The sequence below is a fragment of the Cyprinus carpio genome, unplaced genomic scaffold, assembly GCF_018340385.1.
Source record: "Cyprinus carpio isolate SPL01 unplaced genomic scaffold, ASM1834038v1 S000000029, whole genome shotgun sequence".
Classification (NCBI taxonomy): domain Eukaryota; kingdom Metazoa; phylum Chordata; class Actinopteri; order Cypriniformes; family Cyprinidae; genus Cyprinus; species Cyprinus carpio.
Window position 1 is genome coordinate 79,141 of NW_024872782.1, and position 13,360 is coordinate 92,500.

At 36.6% G+C, this 13,360-nt stretch overlaps 1 protein-coding gene across 1 annotated transcript in view; it reads right to left on the bottom strand.

The window, feature by feature from the left end:
* The window catches only part of LOC109101228 (tumor necrosis factor receptor superfamily member 11B-like), a 38,787-nt gene that overhangs the window by 22,303 nt on the left and 3,124 nt on the right, over positions 1–13,360 (bottom strand). The window contains exons 2-3 of the mRNA XM_042753799.1: positions 9,224–9,587; positions 5,499–5,714 (exon numbers count right to left, since the gene is read on the bottom strand). Coding sequence (XP_042609733.1) covers positions 5,499–5,714; positions 9,224–9,587 — 580 coding nt within the window. The remainder of the gene's footprint in view (positions 1–5,498; positions 5,715–9,223; positions 9,588–13,360) is intronic.

Consider the following 13,360-nt stretch of genomic DNA (forward strand, 5'->3'; position numbering starts at 1 on the left):
CGTTCCATCCTCCCAGCGATTAACTCTTCTGGGCTCAGTTCATGAAGTACTGGGCTCTGGACACCCAGGCAGCCAGTGAACCTTCTTGCTCATTCAAGCTCAGTTCTGGTGGCCCGTTATGGTTAAAGATGTCATCAGGTACGTCTGCAGCTGCTCAGTCTGTGCCATGTCAAAATCCCCTCACCATCTTCCATCCGGCAAATTGGTTCCCCTGCCTGTGTGGACTTTGTCTCTGATCTCCCAAATTTGGAAGGCCACACGTGTGTGCTCGTGGATCGGTTCTCCAAAACATGCAAGTTGATACCCCTAAAAGGCCTTTCCACTGCCCTTGAGACCGCAGAGACTCTCTTTCACCATGTGTTCTGAAATTATGGCTTACCAGAGGATATCATCTCAGACAGGGGTCCCCAGATCATTTCACATGTTTGGAAGGCATTCTTTCAGCTTCTAGGAGTTACAGTCAGCTTATCTTCTGGATACCACCCCCAGACAAATGGCCAGACTGAGTGAAAAATCCTAGAGCTCGGACGCTACCTTCGGTCATACTGCTCAGACAATCAGCACAGCTGGAGCCGCTTCTTCCCCTGGGCAGAGTATGCCCAAAATTCCCTCAGGCAATCCACCACCAGCCTTACACCATTTCAATGCATTCTTAGTTACCAGCCCCCGCTCTTCCCCTGGATGGAGGAGCCCTCAGCGGGTCCAGCTTTGGACTACTGGTTCTGAGAGAGCGAGAGGGTATGGGACTCAGCTAGGCATGGGCCAGTATGAGATTTTGACGGTATGATAACCTTAAGCAAATATATCACGGTATTGTTGTTACAGCTCTGAAATGTGTTATTTTTAAATGACTGGGTAAAGAAAAAAAATGTCCGCTGGACACAATATATTCTGTTTGAGCAACATACAGAATATTAGAAACAGTAGAATTTGTTTATTTTTTCTTTGATTTGTTTTCTAAAAAGAAAAAGAAAAAAAAGACTGACATCTTTATTTAACCTAAATCTGTAATTACAGTTATTTAATATTAGTTTTATAATTCATATACATATAATAATAATCATACAAATAATTTGATTTAATAATAACCCAATTTGAAGCAAAAACAGAATGTTCTGACAAGCTGTGTGAAATTATACTACATGCCTGAACGAAACAAACAGCAGAAGCTCTGAGTGAAATGCATATTCACTCTCTGACAGCAGGAGGCACCTCTGGAACACCAGATATAGACCAGATACAGCGTTTCATAGGTTACCACTGTAAACAAAGCTGAGCTGCACTGAAACACTGCTTTAATATGAGCTATACAGAGACGAGAGGAAAAGAAAATACCACGTAAACTTCTCAGGAGACAGTCCTCTCCCCTCAGAAACACATTCATATAAACCCCCAAATCAATATTGAGGATTTTCTTCCAATAATTTGTGCATCATGAACAGTGAGTGATCTGCCTGCTTCAGTATTTTTCTCTGTACATCAGTCTTCAGTGTCTCTGATCTGTGTTAACGGGTGTTAACAGACTTAATATTTTCACATAAATGAAATTTTGTCCAGAACAGAGAGTTGCAATAAGCCAAAAAACGGTCGGTTGCTGATTGCGTAAAGGCCAACGTATACTTCGGCCAGCCGTGCACCGTCGGCATTACATTATTTTCGTCATTAAGAGGGCTCACAGACAGCCGCACACCCCTTGGCACTGCGCATGTGTCGAACTCATCCGTCTGCACTCATCTGCGGTTGAGTATACTTTTTAAAACTGTGCAAACGCGGCTGTGCACAAGACTGAAAGGAACCCTCAATGTGAAGTGTACCGGGCCTTAAGTTCAGCCATCCTACACACACGTGACTGAAAGCTCGCTCGCACCAACAGGAGGAGGAGGGATCAGGGTTACTCTCTACACTGCACTCAGCCTGAGGGATTCCTACTCTTTCAGTCATTGAGGAGACATGGAAAACAGCGCATACCGCAGGAATGGTATAATGGAAAATATTAGTGGTTTTGAAACCGTGACATTTTCAAATCGTGGTATACCTTGAAACCGGTAACCGGCCCATGCCTAGACTCAGCACACATCCATCTCCAGTGTGCAGTGCGGAGGCACAAGTTCTTCGCAGACGACCGTCAGTCAGACCCACCTCGTTTCCAGCCAGGCGATCGGGTCTGGTTATCAACCTAGGACCTCTGCCTCCGCCTGCTGTGCAAGAAGCTGAGTCCCTGCTACATAGGTCCCTTTCCAATACAGTGGCAGGTTAATGATGTCACATATCAACAAGTTAAAACTTGAACTCTGAGTTGACTTACTTGATATGGGAAACTCTCGGTTCAGAACAGCTGAACTGTGTAAGTTCAGTCAACTCTGAGTAGGTTGACTCTGAGTTTAGTGCGTACACCACGACTATGAAAAGCCATGATCAATGGAGCTCCGAAATGACGATTCACCATGTCAGCAGCTCCCGCCAAAAAGTTTAATTCTTATCACTGTTATAATATCACATGTGAAAACTCGCAGAACGGTAGGTTATTGAACTAATAGGCTATTCATTTTCATGGCATCTCATGGGCAAAAAAATAAAATAATAATAAAAAATAAAATAATAAGAATTTAAGCATATTTTTCTTACTTTACAAATGATCTGCCAATAGGGTAAGAAAAACATGGCAGCGGCTATTTACACTAAGTGGAATTAACACACTCTCTTAGCCATTGATCCTTTTTACAGTAGGCTAAGTGCAAATAGCTCTAGCTGCTATTTAAACTTAGTGAAAACAGTGATATATTCTATTAGCAGTTCTTTGCAATGTGTAAATAATTAGATGTTATTTATACTTTATACTGGCAGATACATAGTATTTGCACCTCAATATTGTTGTACATTAACTGGATGCAAAAATAACAGAGTGTAAGTAATTATATTTTTTAAAATAATAAATACTTTTATCATTATTAAACACTAGTTAGGCACTTTACTTCCACTTTTAAAACATTTACTTCATTTTTATTGAAAATAAATTCTAATGTGATATGTGATGGGAAAAGTGAGAAAGAGCGAACTCGGCAAAAGCCGGACTCAAACCCGATCAATCACGTCACAAGCTAGTTCTCCGCACACAGCGTGGAGCTACTGTAAATTTGCACTTAGACACTCTGAATAATCTTGTTTTCCATTTGCATTAAGATTATTTTTATTACCACAGTGGCAGATAATTTTACTAAAGTAAAATGCACTTAATTTTGAACCCCCAGGAAACTAGACTAAATATATAATTTTCTTATATAGAAAATCCATCTTGATTTAAGATTTTTTTATATTTGTACTTATATTTTTATATGTGTACTTTTATTTTTGTACTTTAAAAAATACTCAGTCAACCTATTCAGAGTTGACTGAAAAGCATTTCTGCAGTGTGCATGAATGAATGAAGTATTTAAACATTGCTTGTGCTTTAAAATTGGGAGGAGACCGAAAGAAACTCTGGGTTTATCGAAGAAAATCTGCCAGATTAGGTTCATAGAGTAAGTTACCACGGTAACTGACTCTGAGTATAAGTTACCTCTCTTTCAGAAACGGGCTTGACTTACCCTGCTTTCTCGGGTTTGACAAACCTCCCATTCTGAAACGGAAAACCCAAAGTTTCCCTCATTTCAGGGTTAACATAAGGTTTTTGTAAAGAATTTTCTTCTGCTCACCAAGCCTGCATTTATTTGATCCAAAATACATAAAGTTGCATTTGCTAAAGCAGATATATTGCAAAATATTTTTTAGTATATAAATTAACTGCTTTCTATTTGAATATATTTGAACATGTAATTTATTCCTGTGATCAAAGCTATATTTTCAGCATCATTACCCCACTCTTACTCCAAGTGTAACAATATACACTATACCATTCAAAAGGTTGGAGTCAGTATATATACAAATTAAAACTTTTATTTAGTACAAAAAGTGATGATAGGCATTCATCATATTAAGGCATTCATCATATTACAAACTATGCTGTTCTTCTGAACTTTCTATTCATAAAAAAAAAACCCTGAAAAAATCTTCTCAGTTCCTTTCAACATAATAATAATATATATATATATTTTTTTTTTGAGCAGCAAATCAGAATATTAGAATGATTTCTGAAAGATCATGTGACTGGAGCAATGATGCTAAAAAGTCAGCTTTGATTGTTCCTAATAAACCGTTTAACTGCACTCGCAAATTAATCTCAAGTTATTTTGTGTGATAACAAAATATATTCTAAATAAACTACAAAAAAAATATACAAATTTATTTAGTCCTCACATTCTTTCTTGTAACTCTTCCCTCTCAGTCACATACCTGACTGAAAGGCTCATTATGCAGCTCATTATGCAGGCATTTGTCTTCTCAGTTGGGAATCACAGCATTATGCATGATAGTTGACACCTTGCATATACCCGTCCCTTTCCACTCAAAAAGTGTCCTAGAAAATTTTTATCAATATATTGTTTTCTGTAAGCGAGTAAACAAGATGATTTTCACATCATTTTGAAGCAAAAACTCTAGGCTACAAGATCCAGTTCTCAAAAGTCTTTTGAACAAATGTTCTGTATGTTTTTTATGGCCTTATTTCTGTGACTTCAAAATGGTAGTTTTTCACTAACCATGCATAAATGGTGTTTTCTCAAAAACACAAGCATGTACATACAAGCTGCTCAAATATTATTGTAGTCCAGTTTGTGCGGATTAAAGTGTTAATGAACTCTAGCCATTTATATGTTTATAAGCAACTGAAAAAAGCACAAATGTCAGGGCATGTCAAAACTTCTCCAGGCCCCCAAAACACCATCAGACCCCAGAGGTTTAATAATAAAAAAAAAAATTATAATATATATCTAAGGGGATATGAATGAGGGTATATTAATAGCATAGGCAATCTTGGTTTTACTTTCTGACTTGACTGTAAGTTAGTTAGTTTCTGACCTCTAACTTAAAAAAAAAAAAAAAATCTGAACAACATCTCTTCTCCAATAGCAAAACAGTTATCGCCAAAGATTTCAAAGAACTTGTAATTCTTCTCCTTTTGGGATCACGTTTTTGTATTTGCCAGATTTGTATCTGTTTTGTGTGGGTTCATGGCAAAATTATGTTAACTATAGAGCTCATGTTCTTTTTCTCTGTAGTTTCTATAAGAAAAGCAGTATGCCAGGGTAGGGGATTGTTATAATACGGGCCCAGAACAAACAAAGGGTTCTGCAGGGTGTTGGAGAACATATCAGTCAGCCCCAATACCCTTGTTTGACAAAGATTGTATGACCCTCTGTCTGGTCTAATGGAGATCCGTAGTTGCAAGGGGCCCAGAGCAATACACAGTCACAGGGCCCAACAGGGCCAATTCCTAGCAGTGTATCTAAATCACAGCTATCCATTTAACAAATTTAGTCCATTATCTACCAAAATTGGCACTAATTTTCTTCAAATCAAACAATGTTTTCAATAAATAAAACAAGGGCTAGAATGTTCCTTACCAGTGTGACACTCTGTGTGCTGATTGAAGCAGTCAAAAGTGAACTCTTTATTCTCAGACTCACACAGAGCATCATGGGTGGCTGTACCTGGTCTTACAGTCTTCAGGCCTAGTTGAGTGCAGTTCCTGTGGGGTATGCATGGCTCAGTGGTTGAAGAAGTGCTGGAGAAATAACCCTGGGAACACTTCTCACACAAGGTGTTCCTCTCTGGTGTGCCTGCAGGACATATACATACACTCTCAATACACAATTGATGTTATTTTAGAATACAGAATACTTTGAATAGCAAAATCTAGGTCTACTACTATGCAAAGCAGGCATATTCATGGCATTCTTCTGAATAAATAACGTACTGTAGAAATAATCCTGCCCTGTTATATTACATTGTTCAAGTTCTGTTTTATACTGCCTTGTTTTAAATTATATTAAAAGGGTATATTTATTATATACTGTAGTGGAATTAAGGTATGTTAGTATGTTAGAACATGACTCAGGATCTATTCAGTGAAACAGAAATTCTGGTCCATACTGACGATGAGAGGTCTAATGCAATATTGAAAGCATGAGCATTAAGTGTACACAAACAGTTCAGAGCATCCTTACTAAAAAAAAAAAAAAAGAAAGAAAAAAAATATATATATATATATATAAATATATATTTATTTATTTATATATATATACACACACCCGATTCCAAAAAAAAGTTGGGACACTGTACAAATTGTGAATAAAAACAGAATGCAATGATGTGGAACTTTCAAATTTCAAAATTTTATTCAGAATACAACATAGATAACATCAAATGTTTAAACTGAGAAAATGTATCATTTTAAGGGGAAAATAAGTTGATTAAATTTCATGGCTTCAATACATCTCAAAAAAGTTGGGACAAGGCTATGTTTACCACAGTGTGGCTCTTCTTATAACAGTCTGCAAACGTCTGGGGACTGAGGAGACAAGTTGCTCAAGTTTAGGAATAGGAATGTTGTCCCATTCTTGTTTAATACAGGCTTCTAGTTGCTCAATTGTCTTAGGTCTTAGTTGTCGCATCTTCCTCTTTATGATGCGCCAAATGTTTTCTATGGCTGAAAGATCTGGACTGCACGCTGGCCATTTCAGTACCCGGATCCTTCTTCTACGCAGCCATGATTTTGTAATTGATGCAGTAGGTGGTCTGGCATTGTCATGTTGGAAAATGCAAGGTCTTTCCTGAAAGAGACGATGTCTGGATGGGAGCATATGTTGTTCTAGAACTTGGATATACCTTTCAGCATTGATGGTGCCTTTCCAGATGTGTAAGCTGCCCATGCCACATGCACCCATGCAACCCCATACCATCAGAGATGCAGGCTTCTGAACTGAGTGCTGATAACAGCTTGGGTTGTCCTTGTACTCTTTAGTCCGGATGACATTGAGTTTTCCAAAAAGAACTTCAAATTTTGATTCGTCTGACCACAGAACAGTTTTCCACTTTGCCACAATCCATTTTAAATGAGCCTTGGCCCAGAGAAAATGTCTGCGCTTCTGGATCATGTTTAGATATGGCTTCTTTTTTTGACCTATAGAGTTTTTTAGCCGGCAACAACGACGAATGGCACAGTGGATTGTGTTCACCGACAGTGTTTTTCTGGAAGTATTCCTGAGCCCATGTTATGATTTCCATTACAGTAGCATTCCTGTATGTGATGCAGTGCCGTTTATGGGCCTGAAGATCACGGGTATCCAGTATGGTTTTCCAGCCTTGACCCTTACGCACAGAGATTGTTTCAGATTCTCTGAATCTTTGGATGATATTATGCACTGTAGATGATGATAACTTCAAACTCTTTGCAATTTTTCCCTGAGAAACTCCTTTCTGATATTGCTCCACTATTTTTCGCCACAGCATTGGGGGAATTGATGATCCTCTGCCCATCTTTGCCTTCTGAGAGACACTGCCACTATAAGAGGCTCTTTTTATACCCAATCATGTTGCCAATTGACCTAATAAGTTGCAAATAAGCTGGTCCTCCAGCTGTTCCTTATATGTACATTTAACTTTTCCGGCCTCTTATTGCTACCTGTCCCAACTTTTTTGGAATGTGTAGCTCTCATGAAATCCAAAATGGGCCAATATTTGGAATGACATTTCAAAATGTCTCACTTTCAAAATTTGATATGTTATCTATATTCTATTTTGAATAAAAAGTTTATGAGATTTGTAAATTATTCCATTCATTTTTTACTCACAATTTGTACAGTGTCCCAACTTTTTTGGAATATTTGTTGATTTATTTTTTGATTTTTTTTTTCATACTAAAACTCCAATATTAGTTTTTTGAGAACATAAAATGTTATGGATGTACCCTCTGTGAAAATACTGTAATATCTGAAAAGAATCTCATTTAATTCAAGCTGAACACAAATGTAGTCTGGTATATGAAACATAGGAAGTGAGAGTTTTCTAACAAGAATTAGAGATGTCTAGTTAAGGAATACTCACTAAGACATATGTCATTCACACATGACTAACAGAAACCAGCCACTCACATGTTTAGGTCAAAAATGAGTCAGATCTATAAATGACTAAACAGAATTTGACCTATCAATGTATCTTAAATGTGACCTATTGGTGGAGTTTAATTACTTAAATTAATTTAGCAATTTAATGAGGAACTATATGTACTATAATGCCCGGTATGCCCGATTACCAGTTCAGCCCTGGGTGCAGGACAAGTTTTTATCAAACATTAATACTTGGGGTTAATGGTATGCTAATCTATAAAATCTCAGAAATATCAACAAATAATTAAGAACTGCCCAATTTTATTTATTTTATTTTTTTTAAGTTAACATTTACTTAAATTCACACAGTGAAAACAAAAAATATATGAATATATACCCCTTTAACAATGAGACAGGCATACAGAAAATTCCTTTATTCATATTTTTTATGAAAATCCCATAAATAATGTAACATAATCCAAACTGTATTTGGAAATAAAAAAGAGCCAAAATCATCTCATCTTCACTGGTTACTGTAATATTTCGATAATAATATTGGTGCAGTAATGAAAAAAATAAATAAATAAAAAATCATCTGGAATTGAACATAATTTTTGAGATCATCCTCATTAGACTCAAGGTGGAGTCTGATAACAACCGGCAATGTTATTCTGTTTAATGAATACCTAAGTCAATCACACTCTACAGGAGTTCAGTTTTTCAGTTTCAGGAAACTGTTTACTTCCACTTCTTCTGCTGGAATTTAGCCACTGTGAATATTTCTTAATGACTCAACATGCATTACAGAATGATCATCAAGCACCCTGACAACATGTTCACGCTGCCAAATGTTCAACCAGCTGCCATGGAAAGCTTAAGGGAGGTACTGGCGGACTCCTAATGTACCATATGCTTCTTCCTAATAAATGTGTTTTCTTCACCTTGAATCAGGTTATACAGTACATGAAGAATACTGGATTAAAAATGTAAAAAAATTAAAAAAAAAAAAAAAAATGGGTGCATTATGGGTTTAATTCGGAGTCAGATGACTGGCTGAATCTCAAGTTTATTATTTATTTTTATTATTAAATATAATTATTAGCTCCCTAATATATCTAAAAATGGACTGAGGTGATCTGAGAAAGTAAAGTCTTTCAGTATATCAGTGTAAAATATTTCAGCATTAAAGTATTTCAGTGTAATCTGCTAGCACATTGTTGACAAAAAATAAGTGTACTTACCCTGCACAATGACACCGAAGCCAGGTGAGCAGGCAGTGTGACGGACACAAAATTCCACCACTAGGTGATATCCAGGTATACACTCACAGAGCCTGTCATGAGTGCTGTTACATTCCCTTCTTACAATCTGCCTTTCCTTGCAGACAGATGTACAATGTTGACAGCTGTCTCCCCAATGCCACTGCTCTGCAAAGCGTTTTTCTGGGCAGGGGGCACAAACAGTGGGTTCCTCTGTGTGGCAGTGGCGTTCCACAGCTGTGCCGGGTGGACACTGGTCACAAAGCAGCACCTTAGATGTCACAGGGTCTCTGTGCTGGTACTTAGGTATTTCTTGGTAGGCCCGTGCAAAACACATGGCAAACAACTAAGAAAAAGCAAATAGGAATACAGTTTAAAGATGCAGCTTGTAATTTGGAGTGTATGTAAAATGTTATCTGAAAACTGTCTGCAATTATGAATGAAAGTGATGTGTGTTTATCATGTTATGCTTTTTAATGCATTGTGTAATGCACATAGCTATTTGTGTAATGCACAGAGCCAGTAAGAGGCAAACTCTGTATATGGCTTAGATATCCTCCACAAAGCAGTAGAGAGTAATTTTCTCTGGGGACTTCCCCTTCACACTGTTGCCATGATAAACAGTATGCTCTTGGCTCATGTCAGATGAAGGATCGTTGAAGTAGACAGAGTGAGCCGGGGGGGTGGGGGAGGCTCTACATGTTCTGTTATGTAAAATGCTTTGGCAATATGTACCTACAGTAAGTATGTCATGCCAATAAAGCAATATGAATTGGAAAATATATATATATATATATATATATATATATATATATATATATAGAGAGAGAGAGAGAGAGAGAGAGAGAGAGAGAGGATGCCAAGTTACCCAAATTTTTTTCTGCTCAAGACCAAAAATTTTGCTTTCAGTAGCAGGTGGTGGAACTCAGTGAGGAAATCATGAAGTCCTTTAACTCATTATTTAACATGGTGAATGCCACAGATATAGAGTCAAACTGTGGAAAACTGGGTGAACTTTTAGCCTTTTGACAATCTGAGCAAGGTTGCCATTTGACAATAGGGCTGCAACAAACGATTATTTTGATAATCGATTAATCTAACGATTATTTGACCGATTAGCCGACTAATCGTTGATTATTTAACTGATTAATCATAAGACATTTATTGATTATTCAGCTTTTGCAATTAGTTAAAACAGAGCTTCCCAAACTTTTCCATTCCATGACCCACCTAGACAAGTATAATCTATTTCACGACCCACCAAAATATATGAGATAAAAAAACTGACATTACTTTAAGCCTAATCTTAACTAAAAGTTTGATATGACAGAAATTAAGTATTTTAGAAAAATAACCATTTTATTTTAGTGTACAAATATTTAAGTTTTAATTTATTTGTTTACAGATGTTAAAATATGAAACGTCCATAAAAACGTGCAACAGGCTCACTCCAGTGAACTGTAATCTGTGCTGCGAGTTTTGTTAAACTCATCGCGGGGTTCAGCGCAGAAAATGCATTCATGGTCCTTCTGTGTGTGTGTGTGTGTGTAAGGGAGAGCGGTGCACAATCCAACACTTTTTTAGGAAAGCATAAGAAGTAAAGCAGAACTAACTAAAACAGTTTGGAGATTAAAATAATTGTGAAATAGGTAAAAATAATTAACAGATGCATCTCATTTTAAATAAACACTAAAAAAATGAGTTGACAAATTTACTTCAGTCAGAAATGTACTTTTGCAATGGTTAAATAAATGTTCAGCAATATCTTCAAAAGATTTTTGAACTTTGGCACATTTTTTTCTCTATATAGAGATGATATGTCAAGAAAATATTGCGAAATTTTGTAAATTTTATGTGGAAATGTTTAAATCTTGTAGTGTTACAATTAACCCTGCGTTTATGCCCTTCTCACCCCGTACATGTGAAATGCTTTTTTACAGTCTGTTTCCCGAACGAAAACAGTGCAGTTCAAACAGACGATAGAAATGAATGAACATAGCCTACCTGAAACCATTTCCGTAACATTTGAATTTTCTGGTGTATGCAATCTCATGCAGAATACAGCGCATTGAAGTGAGCGAGTTTTTTCTCATTAATATGAGAAAAACTCATATTAATGAGATTTAACTTTTTAATAATGACGTTGCTCCGAGACCCTTACTGTAATTACAACTTGTGCGCGCCCGTGCTTCAAAACACGCAACGCATGTTTTAAATCGCGGACTTAATTGCAATTCGAAAATCACACTAAGGATATCGCAATTTGTAATTAATGTTGGTAGGCTATATCGTGCAGCCATAGACTGAACTGTGTGAGTGTGTGTGTCATTTAAACGCAAACTTAGCTGCAGCCATGTGACTGTGGGACCCACCTTGCTCCATTCTGCGACCCACAAGTGGGTCGCAACCCACAGTTTGAAAACCACTGAGTTAAAATATACATATTCTAACAAATAAATTAAGGTAATTACTTCTGCTTTTGAAAATCATATTATGTAATTGCAATTATACAATTAATTTATACAAATTAATATATTTGGCACACAAAATGAGATAAGAGGGAAACTCTCTTATTCAACATTTAATTAGCTATATGAGAAAGTAGCTGAATGACAAATCATTCTGCCTGCTAACATCTCTTTTTGTAAGTCATATGTATAAGAAACAAAATAAAGGTAAGTGATTGGGAGTTTTATTTTTGGCTAAACATTTTATTCACAACATAATCTCTCTTAAAATACCTTATAGGGTTATGATAATCAAAACAGTCCTGAGCTAGATCAAACTTAACTAAAACTTTAATGAAATATTTTTTTTTCCCACTAATAAAAAGATTTTATCATTAGCTAGCTCCACACCGGAGAGCTGCTTTATAACAGAAAATCAAGTTATAATTCTAACGGAAAGCGACACTGACTCTGGTTTTTCATGTTTAATACTGTAAAGCTGCTTGATTTAAGGCTATCTTTTGCATTGTACTGTTATATAAATAAATGTGACTTGACTGGACTTTTCTTTACTGGAGTGCCGAACTTCAGAGTTTGTGCAAACATCCACATTGCTATAATCAAATGTGTTCTTAAGGGCTGCTTTCACAACGCAGTCAGTTTTTGTTGTGTTTAATTTGTTATTGAGAGGAAAGTGTGCAGTGTATATTTACATATTCATCCAAACGCCGCTCAGCAGCCTCAGGGGTGTCAAACTCAATTCCTGGATGGGGCGGAGCTCTGCAGAGTTTTGTTCCAACCCTACTCCAACACACATACCATGTAGTTTTCAAATAAGCATGAAGAACTTGATTTGTTGGATCTTGTGTGTTTGATTAGGGTTGAATCTAAACTCTGCAGTGCCGTGGACCTCCAGGAGTTGAGTTTGAAACCCCTGTTCTAAACTGATGAGCTTTATTATTTTGTTTTGTTGGATCTGGAGAGCTGAATTACAGTCTTGAGCTACAGCGCCACACTGGTCAAACCACATTATTGCAGGCTCTCACATTAAGTCATATGAGATCAAACGACTACTCGACAACAAAAAAATATTTATTGACAATTTTTTATTGTTGACATTGTCGATAATGTTGACAAATCGTTTCAGGCCTATTTGACAAATATGTGTTCAGTACTCTAACCCAAATTGCATACTAATATGGAGTCTCTGATTATTGTAATTACGTCACTCAAATGATCTAAAGGAATCTCACAAAGAAACCAGTGAACTTGAGTCAGCGCTGAATACAAATGCTTGATTTCAAGGTAAGCTACATTTATCTCAGGCAGACAGAAGGCTCTCAGATAAATCTCTTTGTTCTAAGACAGTAAGAGTGGAAATCTAAAACAAGATGCTGAAATAAAAAATTTGATCCAAAAAGATTCAAGTGTAATACAAGATTTCGCAGAAGACACACATAGCTAAAGGATGAGAACATGTATGTACAATACACAATGACTAGGCTAATTCTCAAATTATCATCATATTTTTCTGATTAACAAGCTTGTTAAAAGTTAGCTGTGGAAAGTTGGATAATTCAGTATCTGCAGGTGGTCTCCTAGGATATTGCAAAGCTTTCTAATTAAGTTACAGAGTTACATCATTCAGATATACACAACATTTGAACTCTTC